The 15,633-nt window shown below is 45.5% G+C and overlaps 1 protein-coding gene across 1 annotated transcript in view; it reads right to left on the reverse strand.

Moving 5' to 3' along the window:
- Positions 1–603: 603 nt before the first annotated feature.
- LOC130150662 (alpha-2-macroglobulin-like protein 1) overlaps positions 604–15,633 on the reverse strand; it is a 30,673-nt gene continuing 15,643 nt past the window's right edge. Inside the window, 19 exon segments of the mRNA XM_056341816.1 lie at positions 604–1,227; positions 1,658–1,699; positions 2,875–2,977; positions 3,232–3,300; positions 3,529–3,619; positions 4,351–4,472; positions 5,732–5,947; positions 6,354–6,538; positions 8,834–8,987; positions 9,773–9,847; positions 11,257–11,413; positions 11,511–11,592; positions 12,842–13,018; positions 13,616–13,699; positions 14,007–14,058; positions 14,235–14,356; positions 14,497–14,623; positions 14,829–15,054; positions 15,143–15,263. Of these exon segments, the coding sequence (XP_056197791.1) occupies positions 1,205–1,227; positions 1,658–1,699; positions 2,875–2,977; positions 3,232–3,300; positions 3,529–3,619; positions 4,351–4,472; positions 5,732–5,947; positions 6,354–6,538; positions 8,834–8,987; positions 9,773–9,847; positions 11,257–11,413; positions 11,511–11,592; positions 12,842–13,018; positions 13,616–13,699; positions 14,007–14,058; positions 14,235–14,356; positions 14,497–14,623; positions 14,829–15,054; positions 15,143–15,263 (2,228 nt within the window). The 3' untranslated portion in view covers positions 604–1,204.

Consider the following 15,633-nt stretch of genomic DNA (forward strand, 5'->3'; position numbering starts at 1 on the left):
ACGTGTGTTAGTCTACCCTATATCCATAGCATATACACATGATCTTAATCTGCTAGATTTCTGAGGTCATCTTAGCTAGCTGCTTGATCTGTTTCTGCAAGATAGGTATGTAGAGGAAGCTGTAAGGACATCAATATGCATTTGCCATGTCATCAGGAAGGTGAAACTGCCATAACCTCAGGAAGATCATCCACAGTTTACTACACAGTAGCATCTGTTAATACCTTCTGTTTACATTAAACTTCTACAGCAGCTTTAGTTTTGCATGTCCTGCATGCACACAGAGCCCATTGCTGCCTCATATTACTATTTCTTTCTATGAAAGGTAACTGAATCACTGAAAGGAGCTTACAAATGTTTGCTTCCAAAAAAAGGAAGCACAGACCATAAAAAAACAGCTTCACAGGCACAAGCAAATCTAACCCTTCCTTTGTATGGCTTGAAAGACTTTTTGCTTTAAAAGTAGTAGGCATTGAAAGAAAATCCTGGAGCACTTGATCTAATGGAACTGGGATCTGAAAGTCAAATCTGAAGGATCATGCCCTTTTTCAGCTTCTAAAATACATAGTAATGGAAACAAACAAGAGGCCACACAACATGGAGTGAATTTGGAGGGGACGTTATTTCAGTCTCACAGCCTCCCTTCATAAGACACTGTTATACAGTCCTTTTCTGTCTGAAAGAGCTGGTAAAGTAATTCTTCCATAGACTCCTCTTGCCTGTTCCTCAGCTTCAGCTGTGATAGAAAGATGATTCACAGGCCCATGTAGTGAACCAGATCATGGTTAAAAATGCCTCTTTTTTACTGGAGTTTTTCTGCAGACAAACTGTTGTGTTAACTCAATTGAGAAGGTAGCCCAGGGGTGGGACTCAGGGAGGAGAGGAAGACTTAAGCCACTATGCTTACCAAAAGCAAACTATGTAACCATGACCTAAGTCATGTTTCTCTCTTTTTCAGGCATTAAAATCTGTGCAGACTTCATCAACTGTCAAGTCACTGTCTTCTTTCTAGGTTCCACATACTTTATTTCTCTTAATCCCAAACTATTGTGTATCAAGCCGGGTTTCACACAGAAACTTAGGGCATAAATCAAAGGCAACAGGGTGCATCCAACCCAGCAGGGAAGAGGAGAGCCAGAGCAATGAAGTTTTCCTCATGGAAGCAGAAAACTAAGATTATTGGTTGCAGAGCCAGGGCATTCTACTAGGAACCCTTCTTCAAGACATCTGTGGAAAGGAAGAGTAAGAAAAGGCAAAGTGCCTGATGAATTTTTAGGAAGCTATCTAAGAGCCAAGAGATCTTAAGGAATGTGTTGTGCAACATCTTTTTGTCATTGACATAGGCATTTCCAGTTGCTTTCAGATTTGGAATGAAGTGAGGACTGCACATGTGAGGAGTGTATGGAAATGGAATAAAAATAGATCCTTTTAACCCTCCACGATATGCTCAGGCCTTGGTCTGCTTTGAGATTGTACCTGGACTAGAAACTGTGCCCACAACTTGTACAGTAGATCTCAAGTCAACCTGCAGTCCAAGAAGGCTATACAGCACATGATGGAATTAAATACAAAGCAGAGGTGGGCTGCTTTGCTTGCTAACCACCAGTCCTCTGCTCTGTTTCAGACATTCCCACCTTGGAAGCCTGTTAACACTAACCTGAACTGCAAGGGAAAACATATTCTCTTGCTGTGCGGTCATCTGTAAAAACAAAAGGGAAAGGATGGTGAGCTACAGAACTGCCTGGTAGGGTAATGCCAAGCTTCTTTCTCTTTAACACAACCATCCCACTACCTTAACTTTTTACTCTTCAGACTGTGCATGCAGGAACAGAAAAACGTCTACAGTCTGCCTCCCCAACATGTCTCCCATACAGCTGTAAAAAAAGACTCTGTTATGCATTGTGATACCTTCTAATGCAAGGGCGTTTTTGAAAATAGAGAACCTTTCAGTAGTGTGTCCTGATAGCATTGCTTTTTTACTGATGATTGGTATTTTCATGTCAGACAACAATTTTTAAATTGTATGTACTGAGGACAAAATTTCTTGTACAGGATGGAATAGCAAAGAGAGAGCATATTAGGTGAAAATATTTAGCTCTGTGAAGGCTGGGTTAAGAAGCCTCCTCCTCTTCTTGACATGGTGTAGAAGGGGGAACAAGAATGGAATTCAGTATACAACATGCGGGCCTGTGGTGCTGCTTTCTAAATCTCCAGTGGCAGTTTTTCCATTTTGTTCTTAAAATCTTTTTTAAAAACAATTCTTAATGTTCCATCTGCTATTTTGGCTCATACTGAGCACGGAATAAGCAGAGAGACTCAGAATGACTCCAAGATCTCTCTTCTGCGTGCTGATAGTTCATTTAGAGCTTTACAGTGTAAGAAATTATTTTCCTACTGTTCTCTGAGACATGGCAGCACCCAATGGATGGTAAGATTATTACACTGTACATGAAAAGCATAGAACTGAATTCTGCCTTCTGGTGGATCAGGGTGGCAGTATGTAACACTGATTTTCAGTAAATGCCTAAGTATTTTCAAGAGAGCTAAGGAGCTGGAGAAGACACGCTAAATTGGCAGAGAAGTTTCCTTTCCACAGAGACATGGCTTGAAGCTAGAGGAAGTCAAAAAACTCAGTCATTTTGAACACATACACACAACATAGTCATAGTGCCAGGCAGTCTCATTTCAAGAACAGAAAAGCAAGTGATTCTGCTACTTGGATGTAGAAGTTTTGTTCAGAGGAAACCCAAGCTTGGAGTTGCAGGAGGAAATGCACTGGAATTAGGGAGATAAGGGAGTAAGGGGCACAGTCAGAATTGTGTCTGAGTAGGGGGTTATGGTAGTTACTCTTTGCCTAGGTCAGTGAATTCTCACCTGGCTTGTAGTAGTCATAGACATGCACAGTTGCTGCTTTCAGGTTCTGCACTTCAACATCTTGTTCCACTGAGATGTTAAACTTCAGAGAAGTTGCACCCAGCTAGAGAGAAGAATAGAAGTGAGCAGAAACACACCGGTCATCTCAAAGTCACCTACATACCAACTTTATTCCCTCTGCATCATAGATTTCTTTCTCTGTCTTTCCAGGTTCTTCCACTCTCTTCCTCTTTTGCCACAATGTTAGCCTGCTTGACACCAGCCTAGAGGTTTGTATTTCTGATCTCTGAAAGTCCCAACACAAAGTGCTGCAGCTGCTAATACTTGAATGGGAAGTTCCCTGTGGTCTTCTCTTACCTCTTCCAAATAGATTGTGGTTTTGTCTGGTTTTATCTCTGTCTTTTTCACCAGGGGTATCTCCTCCAGCTGTATAGGAAGACAGGAGATGAGCTTGGTTAGCATCAGCTCATTGGCCTTCCCTGTGATAGGGGAAACAGCCCGCTATAGCTGCACTTGCTTAGTTTAGTTAGCTTGTAGCAGGGTAAGCAGCTACCATTCTCCAGCAGTTCTTAGATGTTTGGATATTTCTGGCTGAGCTACATCTGGAAAATAGATTTTCATACCTTCAGGGAAGGCCAGAAGAGAAAGTCTTACCGCTTTCACAGAGCTCTTCACAGCAGTGAACCCTGACAGATTCTCCACCTCCACCAGGGCCATGTTACTGGTCTCACGGTCTCCTACATAACTGAAAAAAGGCAGGAGAGGAGCACGTTAGGTGTGGAAGGCATCACAGCATTTCTAGGAGATATAATGAACACTTTCAAACTCTGGCCTTCTCTACAATGATGTGATGGGGCAATGGGACAAAAAATCGCCTCCATCTACTTTCTCAATATGGAGACAGATCGTGCAGCAAATGTGTTATGGTTAATGTGCTATGGCTTCATGCTGCCCTCTCCAATGGGTGAAAGTGATCTTTGACATTACAGGTTGAGAACAGCAATGTTGGCATCGTTCTCTTTCAGGACAGTAGAGTATGGAGAATATGGACGAAGACACTCATCCTAGACAGATGTGGGCAAGTGAAATATGGATAGGGACTGGAGTTTCTGCTGTCTGGTTCCTGTAGAGGTTCACACTGCAGGAGAATGCACCTCTGGGGTTGTTCAGCCCAGGCTGCCAAGTGTTCCCCAAGGTGGGAGCTCTGGCTCTTGGGAACACTGCCATCTCAGTTGTGCTCTGTGAGCTGCTCCATGCTGACTGAGATAGTGGCTGTGGCTCTGCAAGCCACTGCCAGTGCATTCCCATGCTTCTCCAGGCCTTAATTCTCAGTTCACAATCTTTTTGAGATCTATGGAGAAGAAAAGTCTTCCCCTGTGTCTTTGTCTCCACAGACAGATTTTTATGGGGTCGTGGTCATACTACTGGGTCTCCCTCTTCTTTCCACTGAAGAAAAAGCCTCAAGGGATCTCATACCTGATGGACACATGGATGTCAAGCTGTTTCCTGACACCATCACATTCTCTTGGTACTGTTTCCACATCCACGACAAACACCTCTTCTCTTTTTGGTGGTGGGATGTTATAGTACAAAGTGGTCTGGTGGGGGAAAAAAAGTCTCTGTGAAGTGCCCTGGAGCTTCCCTGTATGAGCTAAAGGACTATCTGTGCCTCCAGGTTTTAATGAATTGGTAACCAGTGGCTAACACAGTTGGCCTCAGCTGTGCTTGCTGTTCAGACATGCTGTTTAGCACATAGCATCAGATACATCTGCCAAATGCAACCCTTAGCATGGAGGCTCAGCTTTCTGTGATCCAAGGCCTCATTCAGTACAACATTGTCTCAGCCTTACAGAAAAATAATATTGTGAAGGTGTGAGAAAGTACATTAGCTAAAACCCTGCCCACAAGGAGGAAGGACTGTAACTGTTTACAGTTGACATGATAGTAATTAATTAGTAGTTCTAGGTCTCAAGAGGAAAAATACTGACAAAACAAGTCTAAAACCCTTAAGAAAGAAAGAAAGAGCAAAGAATCAGAAGAGGACAACTCAGCAAGAGGGATGATCACACTCCTCCAAAGAGCATCATGGGCCGATCTTCCTCCACCTGCCTGGTGACTGATTGAACGGCAGCAGGTACTGCATCAGATATCTTATACTTACTGACCATATTCAAGTGTAGCCAAGCAGCATGAGTCCTAGTTACCTCCTACATACATTAACAATAAAATAATTGTGTTCTCTTGTCTATACATGGCTTACAGGTTCTCTGTGAACATCATAAGAGATGGATGGACAGAAATGACCCAGCGAGGGAGGTTTTCACAGGGAGTGACTTGCACCCTTTGCTGCATGAATGGCCCATAAGCAGACCACTATCAAAGCTGCCAGAAAAATAAGATGTATTTTCCTAATGGACCAGTTATGTTGGGATAAGAAGACGTTGGTCCTACAGCACTCCTCATCTCTGCACGTGATAACAACCCAAAGAATATTACGTCAGGGAATATACAGTGCTCAGCTCCTGAAGCAATGACATCAGCAGCATATGTTCGATACAGAAGCAGGTGTTGCGCAGTATCTCATCATTCTTGACTTCATATCTACTGATCTCTTAACAATGACGAGGCTCTGTAGTATGGAACAGCAAAGCTGAGATATATTGGAGAAGATGCCATAGATCATTGCAATAAAACTATGTCAACAGAGTATACCTGAGCTCTTTCAAGCTTGACCAAATTCTGCCTAGAAAGCCAAACCCTACCCAGAATTTGAGGCTATAGTGCCTGCTTAAGAGCCAAACCTCACTTGGATAGTCAGTGGCAAAAGCTGAGAGCTCTATTCCTTCTCTATACTCACCTGTACATAAACACAGCCACTGCCAGTCGCCTGCACTGTGTACATCCCTGGGACTGCAAGGAGAGATGCCTGGTGCAGGACCAGCTTGTTGTTCCTGTGCACATGGAATTCCAATGGAGAAGCCTCCTTGCTTTTCACTGTCACCTTTACGTCTCTGATCTCCTGAGGAATCAGGGCTGCATACTGAGCAAGGGCCTGCAGGCTAACAACTGTGTCCTGAAGGCAAAGAGAGAGTCACATTGCTGTGGAGCCATGCAGTGCAAGATCCAGCACACTAGGTCAGGCACTGCAGAGAGAACCATGCTCCTCATGGCCCTGATTCACACTCCAACACAATCAAGGTCTATGCCACTAAGTGCACAGGTAAGGTCAGTGCTACAGGCAGCAGGATGACTTCTGTAACTGGAAAAGGTGGCTTCTGAGCCCTGATTAGCAGTCCTAGGCCCTGGGTTATCCCAACTACACCACAGAAGTTTCCCCATGGCATTCCTCTTCCCAAGCAGTGCTCATACATGTCTGTCTGCAAGGGGTGGATCTAGAGTGACATGCACATGAGAGATGTGCACATCACTCCAGGCACAATATCTCTCTCCTTTCCTCATGACTTTCCCCGACTTGTTACCTGTGTGGAAGCAAATCCACCAAAGGCATTTCTTTGCCCACTGAGCCAGTGCACAAGCTTGCTCACTGAGGCTTCACTGAGTGCCAAGTCTGACTGGGAGACGTGAGCCAGGAGGATGTAGGCTACTGTCTCAATCACAGAGGAAGAAGATTGTTCACTACTGGAATACGATGTCAGGAGCTCTGCTGATGTGGGGAGAAAAATATGGAAGAGAAGAACAGTAGATTCTTATGAATATCAGCTTCTCCTGCCCTGGTACCCTTCAAGGACTGGCAGTTTCCTGTACACCAACAAAAATGCTATGCCTTTCTGGGGCACCTCAGAGACAGAAGGCAATCTCTCCTGTTATTTTTGTACTCTGAAGAGCCAGGTATCTGTGATAGGCTCCACTTCTTCCTTTGAAAGCACAGAGAGATCCAGGCCCCAAATCCTCAACCAGTTCCTCTAGCAAACAGTTCCCCTAGAAACTGATTGACTCTGAACAGAGGCTTTTTGTTTAAAGTACAGTCCTAGTCTTATCCAGCTTTATATATTCAAAGCTATATCCCCAAGCTACAGCATTTTTCCTGTTTCTGCTTTTACTTAGGACAGTCTAACAGGGCTCTCTGTGCTGAAAACCTCTAGGACTCATTCCTTGTCAGTTGTATCTATTGTACAAGAACTGGTCACTCTTTGAGGGAGAATGGCTGGCAGGCTACCGGGGGAGCAAGACTACCCAACTTATTTTGTTGGCATCCTCACTGTGCAGTGCATAAGCTAGGGCAATTTAAGCCGGAGCTGGGATCCCGCCTGTGGTCCAAGCTCATGAGCACTGAATGCACCTGATTGAATGTTTTGCTGTAGTGATGGTAGGGGACTAACCATAATTCAGCTAAGACTTTAGCTTAATTATGCCAGCGCAGACATCTTCTGCAAGGGTACAAATATGAAAACCTGAAATGCTTTTACATACAAAGTCAGTTTTCAGAACAAACCTTCACTTTTGAAATATGAAGTGCAAATTCACTTGTTTGCTTAAAACCAGCATAAAGACCTTAGAATGTAGGTCAGGGACTCTATTAGGTATTACTTCATTATGTTTATCACAATGGAAGGTTTTTGCATGAGGGGTTTGTGATTTGTTATTTCCAAGGTGGCATAAGCAGAACAATTTTTTCATGAAGTGATAGAAAGTGTCTTGGAGATGCAGCTACAGATGACCTTCAAATTAACCCTGATTCTTTAAAAAGCACCAAACTCCTGTTTGAGATCCAACTGTAATCCTGTTAGTGAGGCTAACAGAATCCCAGCCACCAGGCCATGGAAGGTGTCTCTAGCCAGCAGCAGATAGTTATCTGGGGCAGAGATTCTCCAGCAGGCAAACTGGCTGCAGCTGGTGGCTGCAGTGACATCCGCAGATTCAGCAGGCAGAACACCAACATGTGAGACAATACCTTTCCTTCAAAACTCCATTGCTCTTGCCAAGTCATTCCTAATTATTATCAGTGGAAGCAAGAGCCAAAGAAAACTATCACTTGACCCATAGGCAGTTTGTAGTGCTCCATGCATAGGGTCTTAAGGGGACATTTTCTGAAGTGCTTGGTAACTCAGAAGCATCAGACTGACTGGACATCAGTGAGGATGTGCTCCAGTCACATGTTCCATATGTACTATCTCAGAGGCAGCTCTGAACAAATATTGCACTCGGTGTGTGCAATTCTGCTGCTTCCCTTTTGCTCACTACCCACCCTGTGAAGCCAGCTGGGCACCTTGAGTGGCTATGCAGTGAACTGAACTCTGCATTGGTAGCTGATCAGGCTGAAAAATCCTCTCCCCCTTTTTTCTTCTGTTATTTTGCAGTCCCCAATGTAGTTTACCATACTGCCAGATGAACTATTGTGGGGAGTAACTTACTTAAGACAAGTCCTGTAATATTTTTACCAGCTGTTTAACTCAGGTTTATAGGCTCAAGTGTTTTGAAACCCTGACCTGGCATTCTCATTCAGGATAGAAGTCCAGTTATTTCCAAGTTAAAGAGACAAAAGGAAGAACCAAGCTCAGCAGTGCAGCAATAAAGATGCATCCACCCAAGGGCCCTGAGCTGAGTAGAGCAGCAATGGGGAAGCAGTCAAAAGGTTTGAATTCTGCAAGTAAATGCCCTGTCCAGCAACTGAGTAGACATGGTGAAGCAAATTTCCTCTGCAAGATTCTTTTGTATGATGTATGAATTGCTGAAGAACGATGGGAGCACCACAGCTGAAGTGAGTGCTCTGACCACAGAAATTAAGCATGGATCAGTTCTTCTGCTTTTGGTTAGAAATTGTTTCCTGGGTCTGAGAAAACTAGAAACTTTCATAGCTTCAGTTGATTTTTTTGATGCAAAAACCAATCTGAGAATAGTTAAATTGCCAAAACTACAATTAAATCCTACAAATTAAATAAGGCCTTAAACACAGTCATTATCTCTAGAACCCAAAATCTTCTAAACAGCAACAACCTACCAGTTTCCTTCTCTAGCATATCCAGGAGCTGCTCTCTCATCTCCATGTCCTTGTTCAGTGTGAAGACATAAGCCATCAAGGCCTTGACATAAAGGCTTGTCTTATCAAGCGTTACATTTTTGAGGCAATGCAAGGCATTATCCAGCATGGTGTCCTAGAAAGGAATCCAAACCCAGTGAATTTCCTCTGACCAAACAAAAAGTTTTTGTGAAAATCTATACCCAACCCTCAAGCATCCCAGTTACATCCTTGATGTATTTCAGTGCTAGCATCTCTCTCAGGGCTGTAGAATATTAAGTAGAGTGGACACAGCATCACTCGCTGTGGGTTGAAAACAAAGACATGACTAGGCATCTCACTGGGATAGGGCATTGCTAATAAATACACTGAAGAATCCAGCTGTAGGAAGTGTCTGGTAACACACTGGCTCAGAACTGTCAGACCTGCATGCTGTGGGTCTCGGCTCCCAAGGAGATAGGGCATTGTTTTTAGAACTGTACCAGTAAGGCTGGAATATCAGCCCATCGTGGCTAGAACAGTTTACACTTGGCTTGAAGGTCACTGCTTTTGTTTCAGGTCTGAAGGAGGGGGGTACTGCATACCTGAAAGGGGGTCTTTTTTTTTCCTCCTTTAGCTATACTGGTGAGTTTAATAAAAACTATTGCCTTTCCCTGCAAGCCCTGAGCCATTTCCAGAGACAGTTGTTTCCCCTGAGATCAGCTGAGAATGGCAGATGCACTGCTTTGCTATAAATCAGGCCATTTATATAAAAACTCCTTACCAAGTTAAACTTTTCCTGTTGAGCTTATTGTGGACAATGGCGGAACGTGACAGAATCTTTCACCAACTCAAGCTGGGTATCCCTGAAACCACAGACCTGGGGAGGAATGACTCCCTTGGCATGCTCCCAAGCCCTGCAAGAGTTCTGGTGTGACTTACATTCTTTTCCAGCTGGAGCTCCACCAGCGCAGCGGTGATATAGGCTGTGAATGAGACGGTATCATCCACACCACCCTGCAAGTCGCACAGACAGACATCAGAAAGGGACAAACCCAACCATTGCTTGCCCGTCTTTGTATGGCCACTGAAACTGCCTATGGATGCTATATCTAAGACAGTATACGGTACCATGTCTCTGGGTGTTCTTGAACATGTGGGGGCTGAAGGAAAGCACTCCAGGCTCACTTACTGAATATCATGAAACTCTAGTGTTGAAGGCAGCCTCAGAGCCATATTGTACATACATCCTAGGTGTGCCTTCTCATAGAAGGGCATGAAGCAAACTGTTAAGCCATTTGTTTTATTAAATATGTTGCAACTGGACACTTGAACAAAGTTTTCGTGATGTAGGTTTTGCATACATAGAAGCAATACACTTTCGCTTACAATTCAGCTGACTCTGAGAAGCTACAAGTTAACATGGGTAAACAGGCTCGCAAGAGCCTCTTTTCCCATCAGAGGAAATTCATTCTTGGGAAGTTCTGCTTGCATCCTCAGATGTGAGATAAGATTACATCTAAAATAAGGGGGGAAATTTGGGCTGAGACGCTGAGAAGCATCATTGACACTGAGCAGCAGAAACTTTGAATGTAAGGTGTGGAGAAGCAAAATCTATTCCAAAAAGTTCTATTCCAATAGAAAGCCCAAGCTGAGAAAATAGTGAAAGTCAAAAATGAACAGTCTACACATACACTCTGGTTTTATTTTGTACTGCATCCAAATTTTAAGAAAAAAAAGGCTAACCCTTTGCTTCAGTAAAATAGCAGCCTGTTTTCCTTCATAAAACTGCCTTGTATTTAATATGGGCAACTTTGCAATCTGACCTGTCTGGATTATTCTTACCTTTACAAAGACAAGGAACCCAAGTATTGCCATACTGCATGCACACCGTTCGTACCTGAGCATGAGGGCATGTTCACCATGTTTAGTGCATTTCCAGCTACACTGCAGGGATCGTTTTGGGGATGCTGGGCTCCAGGAGCAGTCATATTTTTGTGGAACTGACGGGACAACTGTGTCTTCAGATAATCCCATATTAGAGCACATAGGCAGGCCTATCTAGAGAGTATTGTGCATTGTAAGGCACCAGAAGAGGGAGAATCCAACCAGGGTATTCTAGACAAACACTAAAAAATAAAAATACTTCTCCCTGTGCCTCGAAGTGCCTTGGCCCGACTAGCCCTGGTGCCTTTTGGCTACAGTAAAAATAAAGGAAGCCTAGCAGAGATTAAAACCTCACATAGAGGAAATGCCTGCTGTTTTAGGCCATGCTTTTTCATTCTGCTCTGGGAAGCCGCCTTGCCTGTGCTAGGCTATGGGGACATTGCTTTGTGCTACTGTGTACAGTGGAAGAGCCTGGGGAAGCAACCCTGTGCCCCACATTGGGTTCTTCCCGCTCCCACTGCCATGCCCGGCAGCCATACCTTCAAGTCATTGTTGAAGAGCTTCCCAACGCTCTGGAAGCAGCCACTGGGCAGCTGGTGCTTCTGCAGCCAGTGCAGAGCGCTGCGCACATCATCCTCATTGATGTAAATGTGAGAGCTAGCTTGTCCAAAGGACCTGGCTACAAAAGCTGTCAGCCTGTGAGCAGAGCACAAAGGAATCCCATGTCACAGCCAGTAGCTGAACCAGCAAGGACAATAGCTCTGGGATGACTGTAGCAATTCTGGTCACTCACCATGTGTTGCCCTCATCGTCAGCTTTCCCAAAGGCACTGTAGGAGCCATCATCATGTTTGAAGAGCAGCTGACGCTGGTAACCTACGAAGACAGGTGCCAGGACGTGACTCTCAGTTTGAGGGCCTGCAGCATCTCACACTGTATCCTTGCTGTGGGAAGAAGGCTTCACAGCAAGAGACTTCACCAGATCCTACAGGGAGAGACACTGAGGCAAACCTACCACCCCACCATTCCCCGTGCATCCCACAGCATCACCATGACAAGAAGCAGTTGCACAGCATCATTGAAGCGCACCATGCAGCTGCTCTACATTACTAAAGCCGTTACATGCAAGTACTGTGGGTATCTGCCCTGCTGGTTTGCAGAACGGTGACATGCTCGGCCACCTCACGTCTCCCTGTGCCCCAGGGAACCGTCACGGGCACCTTGCTGTGAAGAAAACAAGCTGCAGGAATGAGGAGGAAGGCTTTTCCTAGAGGAGACCAATATGAAACCCTGTATGTTTTTCAGCACTTCTGCTTGCCTCTGGAACTCAAGAAAGCACTAATGGCATGTACAGAGTGACAAGGCCATGCCTTTAAGCTCTGAGGGCAGAACACTGTCCGCATCTGTTTGCTCTTCCTCCACCCTCCACATGGCCTCATTCTTTACCCTCCACCTTGCCTCTCTGCTACTGCTGTTCTCTTGGGTAGGTCCCTTGCTCCCAAATATCTGTCCTAATTTGCAGAACAAGAGAGAGAGGCGGAAGGAGAGGGAGTAAAATCCTATCCATGGAAGGCTGCTGAGTTTGCAGCGTAGCATGATAAGGAGACTGGCAGGCTGAAATGCGAGGCGCATTGCAAAATGAGACTCAGGCACTGGCACTGTATTAAATTCAGATTACACTGGACAGAGCTGACATGCCCCCACAATATGTGTCCTAAAACATGGGGAAACAGCAAGCTACCAAACTCCTATCTATCCCCAAAGGCCACTCCTTATTCTAGCTAATAGCAGCTGATGCCCTGTTTCCACAAGGGAGTTCCGTCTGCCTCGGACTGATAAGGGAACAAAACACAGGCATCACATAATGACGGAAATAATTAATTACCAACTCCCTTCTCAGAAAAGCAGCCTTAGTACCTCAGTAACAGGCAGAGACAGAAGTCTTGCTTCTTCAGAAACATGCTCTTCCTTCCATGAGACATTTCCCTCATTTTCTGTGATACTTTCCTTTGTCACAGCTCCGGCAGTGCTCCCACTCCCGCCCTGCTTCCCACCAGACCAGTGCCCACACTTCTGGTTCATAGCACTTTCATTTTGCAGCAGGAGGAAAAAGAACAGTGTTTACCTGTTCTCAGGAATTTCAGTGCTGTATCTTTAATTTCTGGGTCCAGTTGTTTAGTCTTATTCAGGTACTGGAGTATGAAGATGTTTGGTGCAAACTGAACCATGTTCTGTTCACCACAGCCAAAGGGCATCATTAGCAGCTGGTCTAGGTTTTGAAGTGCTGGGCCCATGATGTCCCCTTAAGTTTGAGGTGGAGGGGCAGGAGGAAAAAAAAAGCACAGACATTCAGCAGTATGAAACAAAGGGACTGCTGCCTTATTTAAGCTCTACTGAGATCCTGAAAAATAGCCAGCCCCTCACTGAATGGAGATGATTAAGATTTCTGCTGACCCCTCCTAGGTTAAGCCAGCACAGAAAGGGTTGCACAGTCATGGTTCTGGGAGGAGGGAGGGAATGCAAAGCTTGAGGGGGTCTCAAGAAAGGTGAAGAGGGCTGTCATTCCTGAGTGGGTATCAAGGAGAGAAAAGAATTACAGAGGCAAACTAGGTGGGAGTCTGCAGGGATGGTTTTGGTTTGCTTAGGTGGATGGCGGTGACAGACTTCACAAGAGATACCCCATCTTGCGCTTTCTTGTCCAGCCGCTTGGGGATCACCCAGGATCATTCCTTATGAGTACTGAAGTATTGAAAAAGATTACTTGATCCACATTTCTGAGGCCAGCATCACATGTCTTACAGTTTATCTCATGAGGAACTAGGTTGATGCATCATTAAGGCCAAAGCACTGGGCAAGCTCTTCCCACTGGAGACCCAAGAGCAGGGAAAGACTTTCTCACCAATCACAGAGAAAGTGGCTCGGCCAGATCCCTCCAGCACTTCTGCAGGCAAAGTCAGGGAGAACTCTTCAGAGACAGTGTTATCTGTGAAGGCAGAACCCAGAAATTTATCCCATGGAAGAAGTAGAACACACAAGTGTAACACCCCAAGGAGACCCAGGTGAGGCTCAGTGTGACATCGAGTCACAGCAGCTGAGGCTTGCAAACAAAAGCCTCAATGAGGAAACTGCCAGGTAGAAGACAGATGTGACCAAACTACTTGGTTGTTCTCCCAGGTGCCACCAGCGCTTGCTCTCTAACAATTTTCCCCCACATCTGGGCATTTGCAGTAGCCCTGTCCCTTCCCTCCTGCTCTCATGATCAATAGCAGTCAGGGATTTTTGTCCCATACCTGCAGCACAGAGAAAGGCGTTTTGGGTCTTCTCTTCTAGGACACCTCCTGGCTGCAGATGGAGAAAGAGTAGTTCAGATAGGGAAGGTAGGAAAGGAAGTCACCATACCTCAGCAAGCCTGTCTGCTTCCAAGAAGAAGGGGTTAAACTTCCTCTTAGCATCTTGCTAACTGCCTCAGGGGATAACCCACTGTCCCCAGGTGTTCTCCACCCTGAGGTGTGACTAACCTTCACAAGCAAAGGTTTTATCACTGTGTCTCTCTCTCCTTGCGAAGGTGTCACAGCAATCCTGTTACTACACAGATGGTGTGAATCTTCTGCCACGCTGCTCACGGTGACATTCACTTTGCCTGAAGGGAGCACAGGACCACATTGCTGAACACTTGCAGCAGGCAGCTGGATGTGTGAGCATCCAGAGCAGACATGCAGAGGCAGGCAAATTCCACCCGTCCCTCTGCTAGCTGCCACACATCCCTCTGCTCAGCCTCACCCAGTCTGGTGGCTGTCACATTCCACACGAAGGTTTTTGCTTCATTGGCACAGAGGCAGCTGGTGAACTGGCAGCCTGGGCAGGCATCCACCTTCAGTTCTGGGGTCTCTGTGAGGGTGGTGTGTATCTGAGGTGGTGGGGTGTACAAGCACACATTAGCATACAGTTAGTAACAAGCAGTGCACAAAGGAGCAAATATCACGGATCACGAGTGCGAGGCTGTGCTTTGTGGCTCAGATGTCATTATCTAGGGCTCCTGAGAAGCTCATAGCTTGCATTTGGGCTCAAGTTTCCGCTCTGACAGAGGCTGTGTAATTGGGGGGAATTCTTACCTGGATGGAGTCCTTGAGGTAGTTGAAGACAGTGGCTTTTAGGCTGAAAGTCTCTCCTTGGATCACAGAGTACGGCAGTGACAGATCCACAAAAAAGGGCTGGAAGACCCTAAGAGTGGTCAGAGGTGACAACCCAAAGCCAGTATCAGCAACACAGAAGGTGTTGGCGTTCCATTCTGTGATGGTGTCAGGTACAGCAACTTGGAGAGACACTTGCCCGTTGTCCCTACAGCAGGAAGAGAGAACTTGCTTAGAAGCAGTCAGAAGTTTCCAGAGGGGCTCTCAGGGGAAGGCAGGTAGAGGCTGTTACCAACCCAACAGAGACCAAATCCCAAAGCCAGGTCTCTGGGGAAAGTGTCCGTGGTTTTGGCTTCTTCTTGTCATCAGAGCGAGATACAGAACCACCATGGCCACGATAGCCATCATGGCTGACTCCTTGGAAAGCAAGTGATACATCAGAAAACAACATATGTAGCTCCAGGTGAAATTAGTTCTTCAGAGGCAATCTATTCCAAACCTTAAATGCTTCATGACACAGAACGAGATCGTACAGACTTGGCATTTCAGTGAGAATCTGACACACGCTGTGTATTTTGGGGGAACACAGCTTTAAGGAGACAGAGTTGGATAGAGTTTAGCCTGAGGCTCAATCTGACAGATCCAGCAAGTTTGGTCTGGATCCAGGGGGAGACAGCATGCTCAAATGGAGTCGCACTCTTTTTAAATGATCTGTGAAAGTGCTTGCGGAGAGCATACTACATTATCTGTGAAAAGCGCGGAACACGGGGACAGCCAATAAAGCACA

The sequence above is a fragment of the Falco biarmicus genome, chromosome 5 (assembly GCF_023638135.1).
Source record: "Falco biarmicus isolate bFalBia1 chromosome 5, bFalBia1.pri, whole genome shotgun sequence".
NCBI lineage: Eukaryota > Metazoa > Chordata > Aves > Falconiformes > Falconidae > Falco > Falco biarmicus.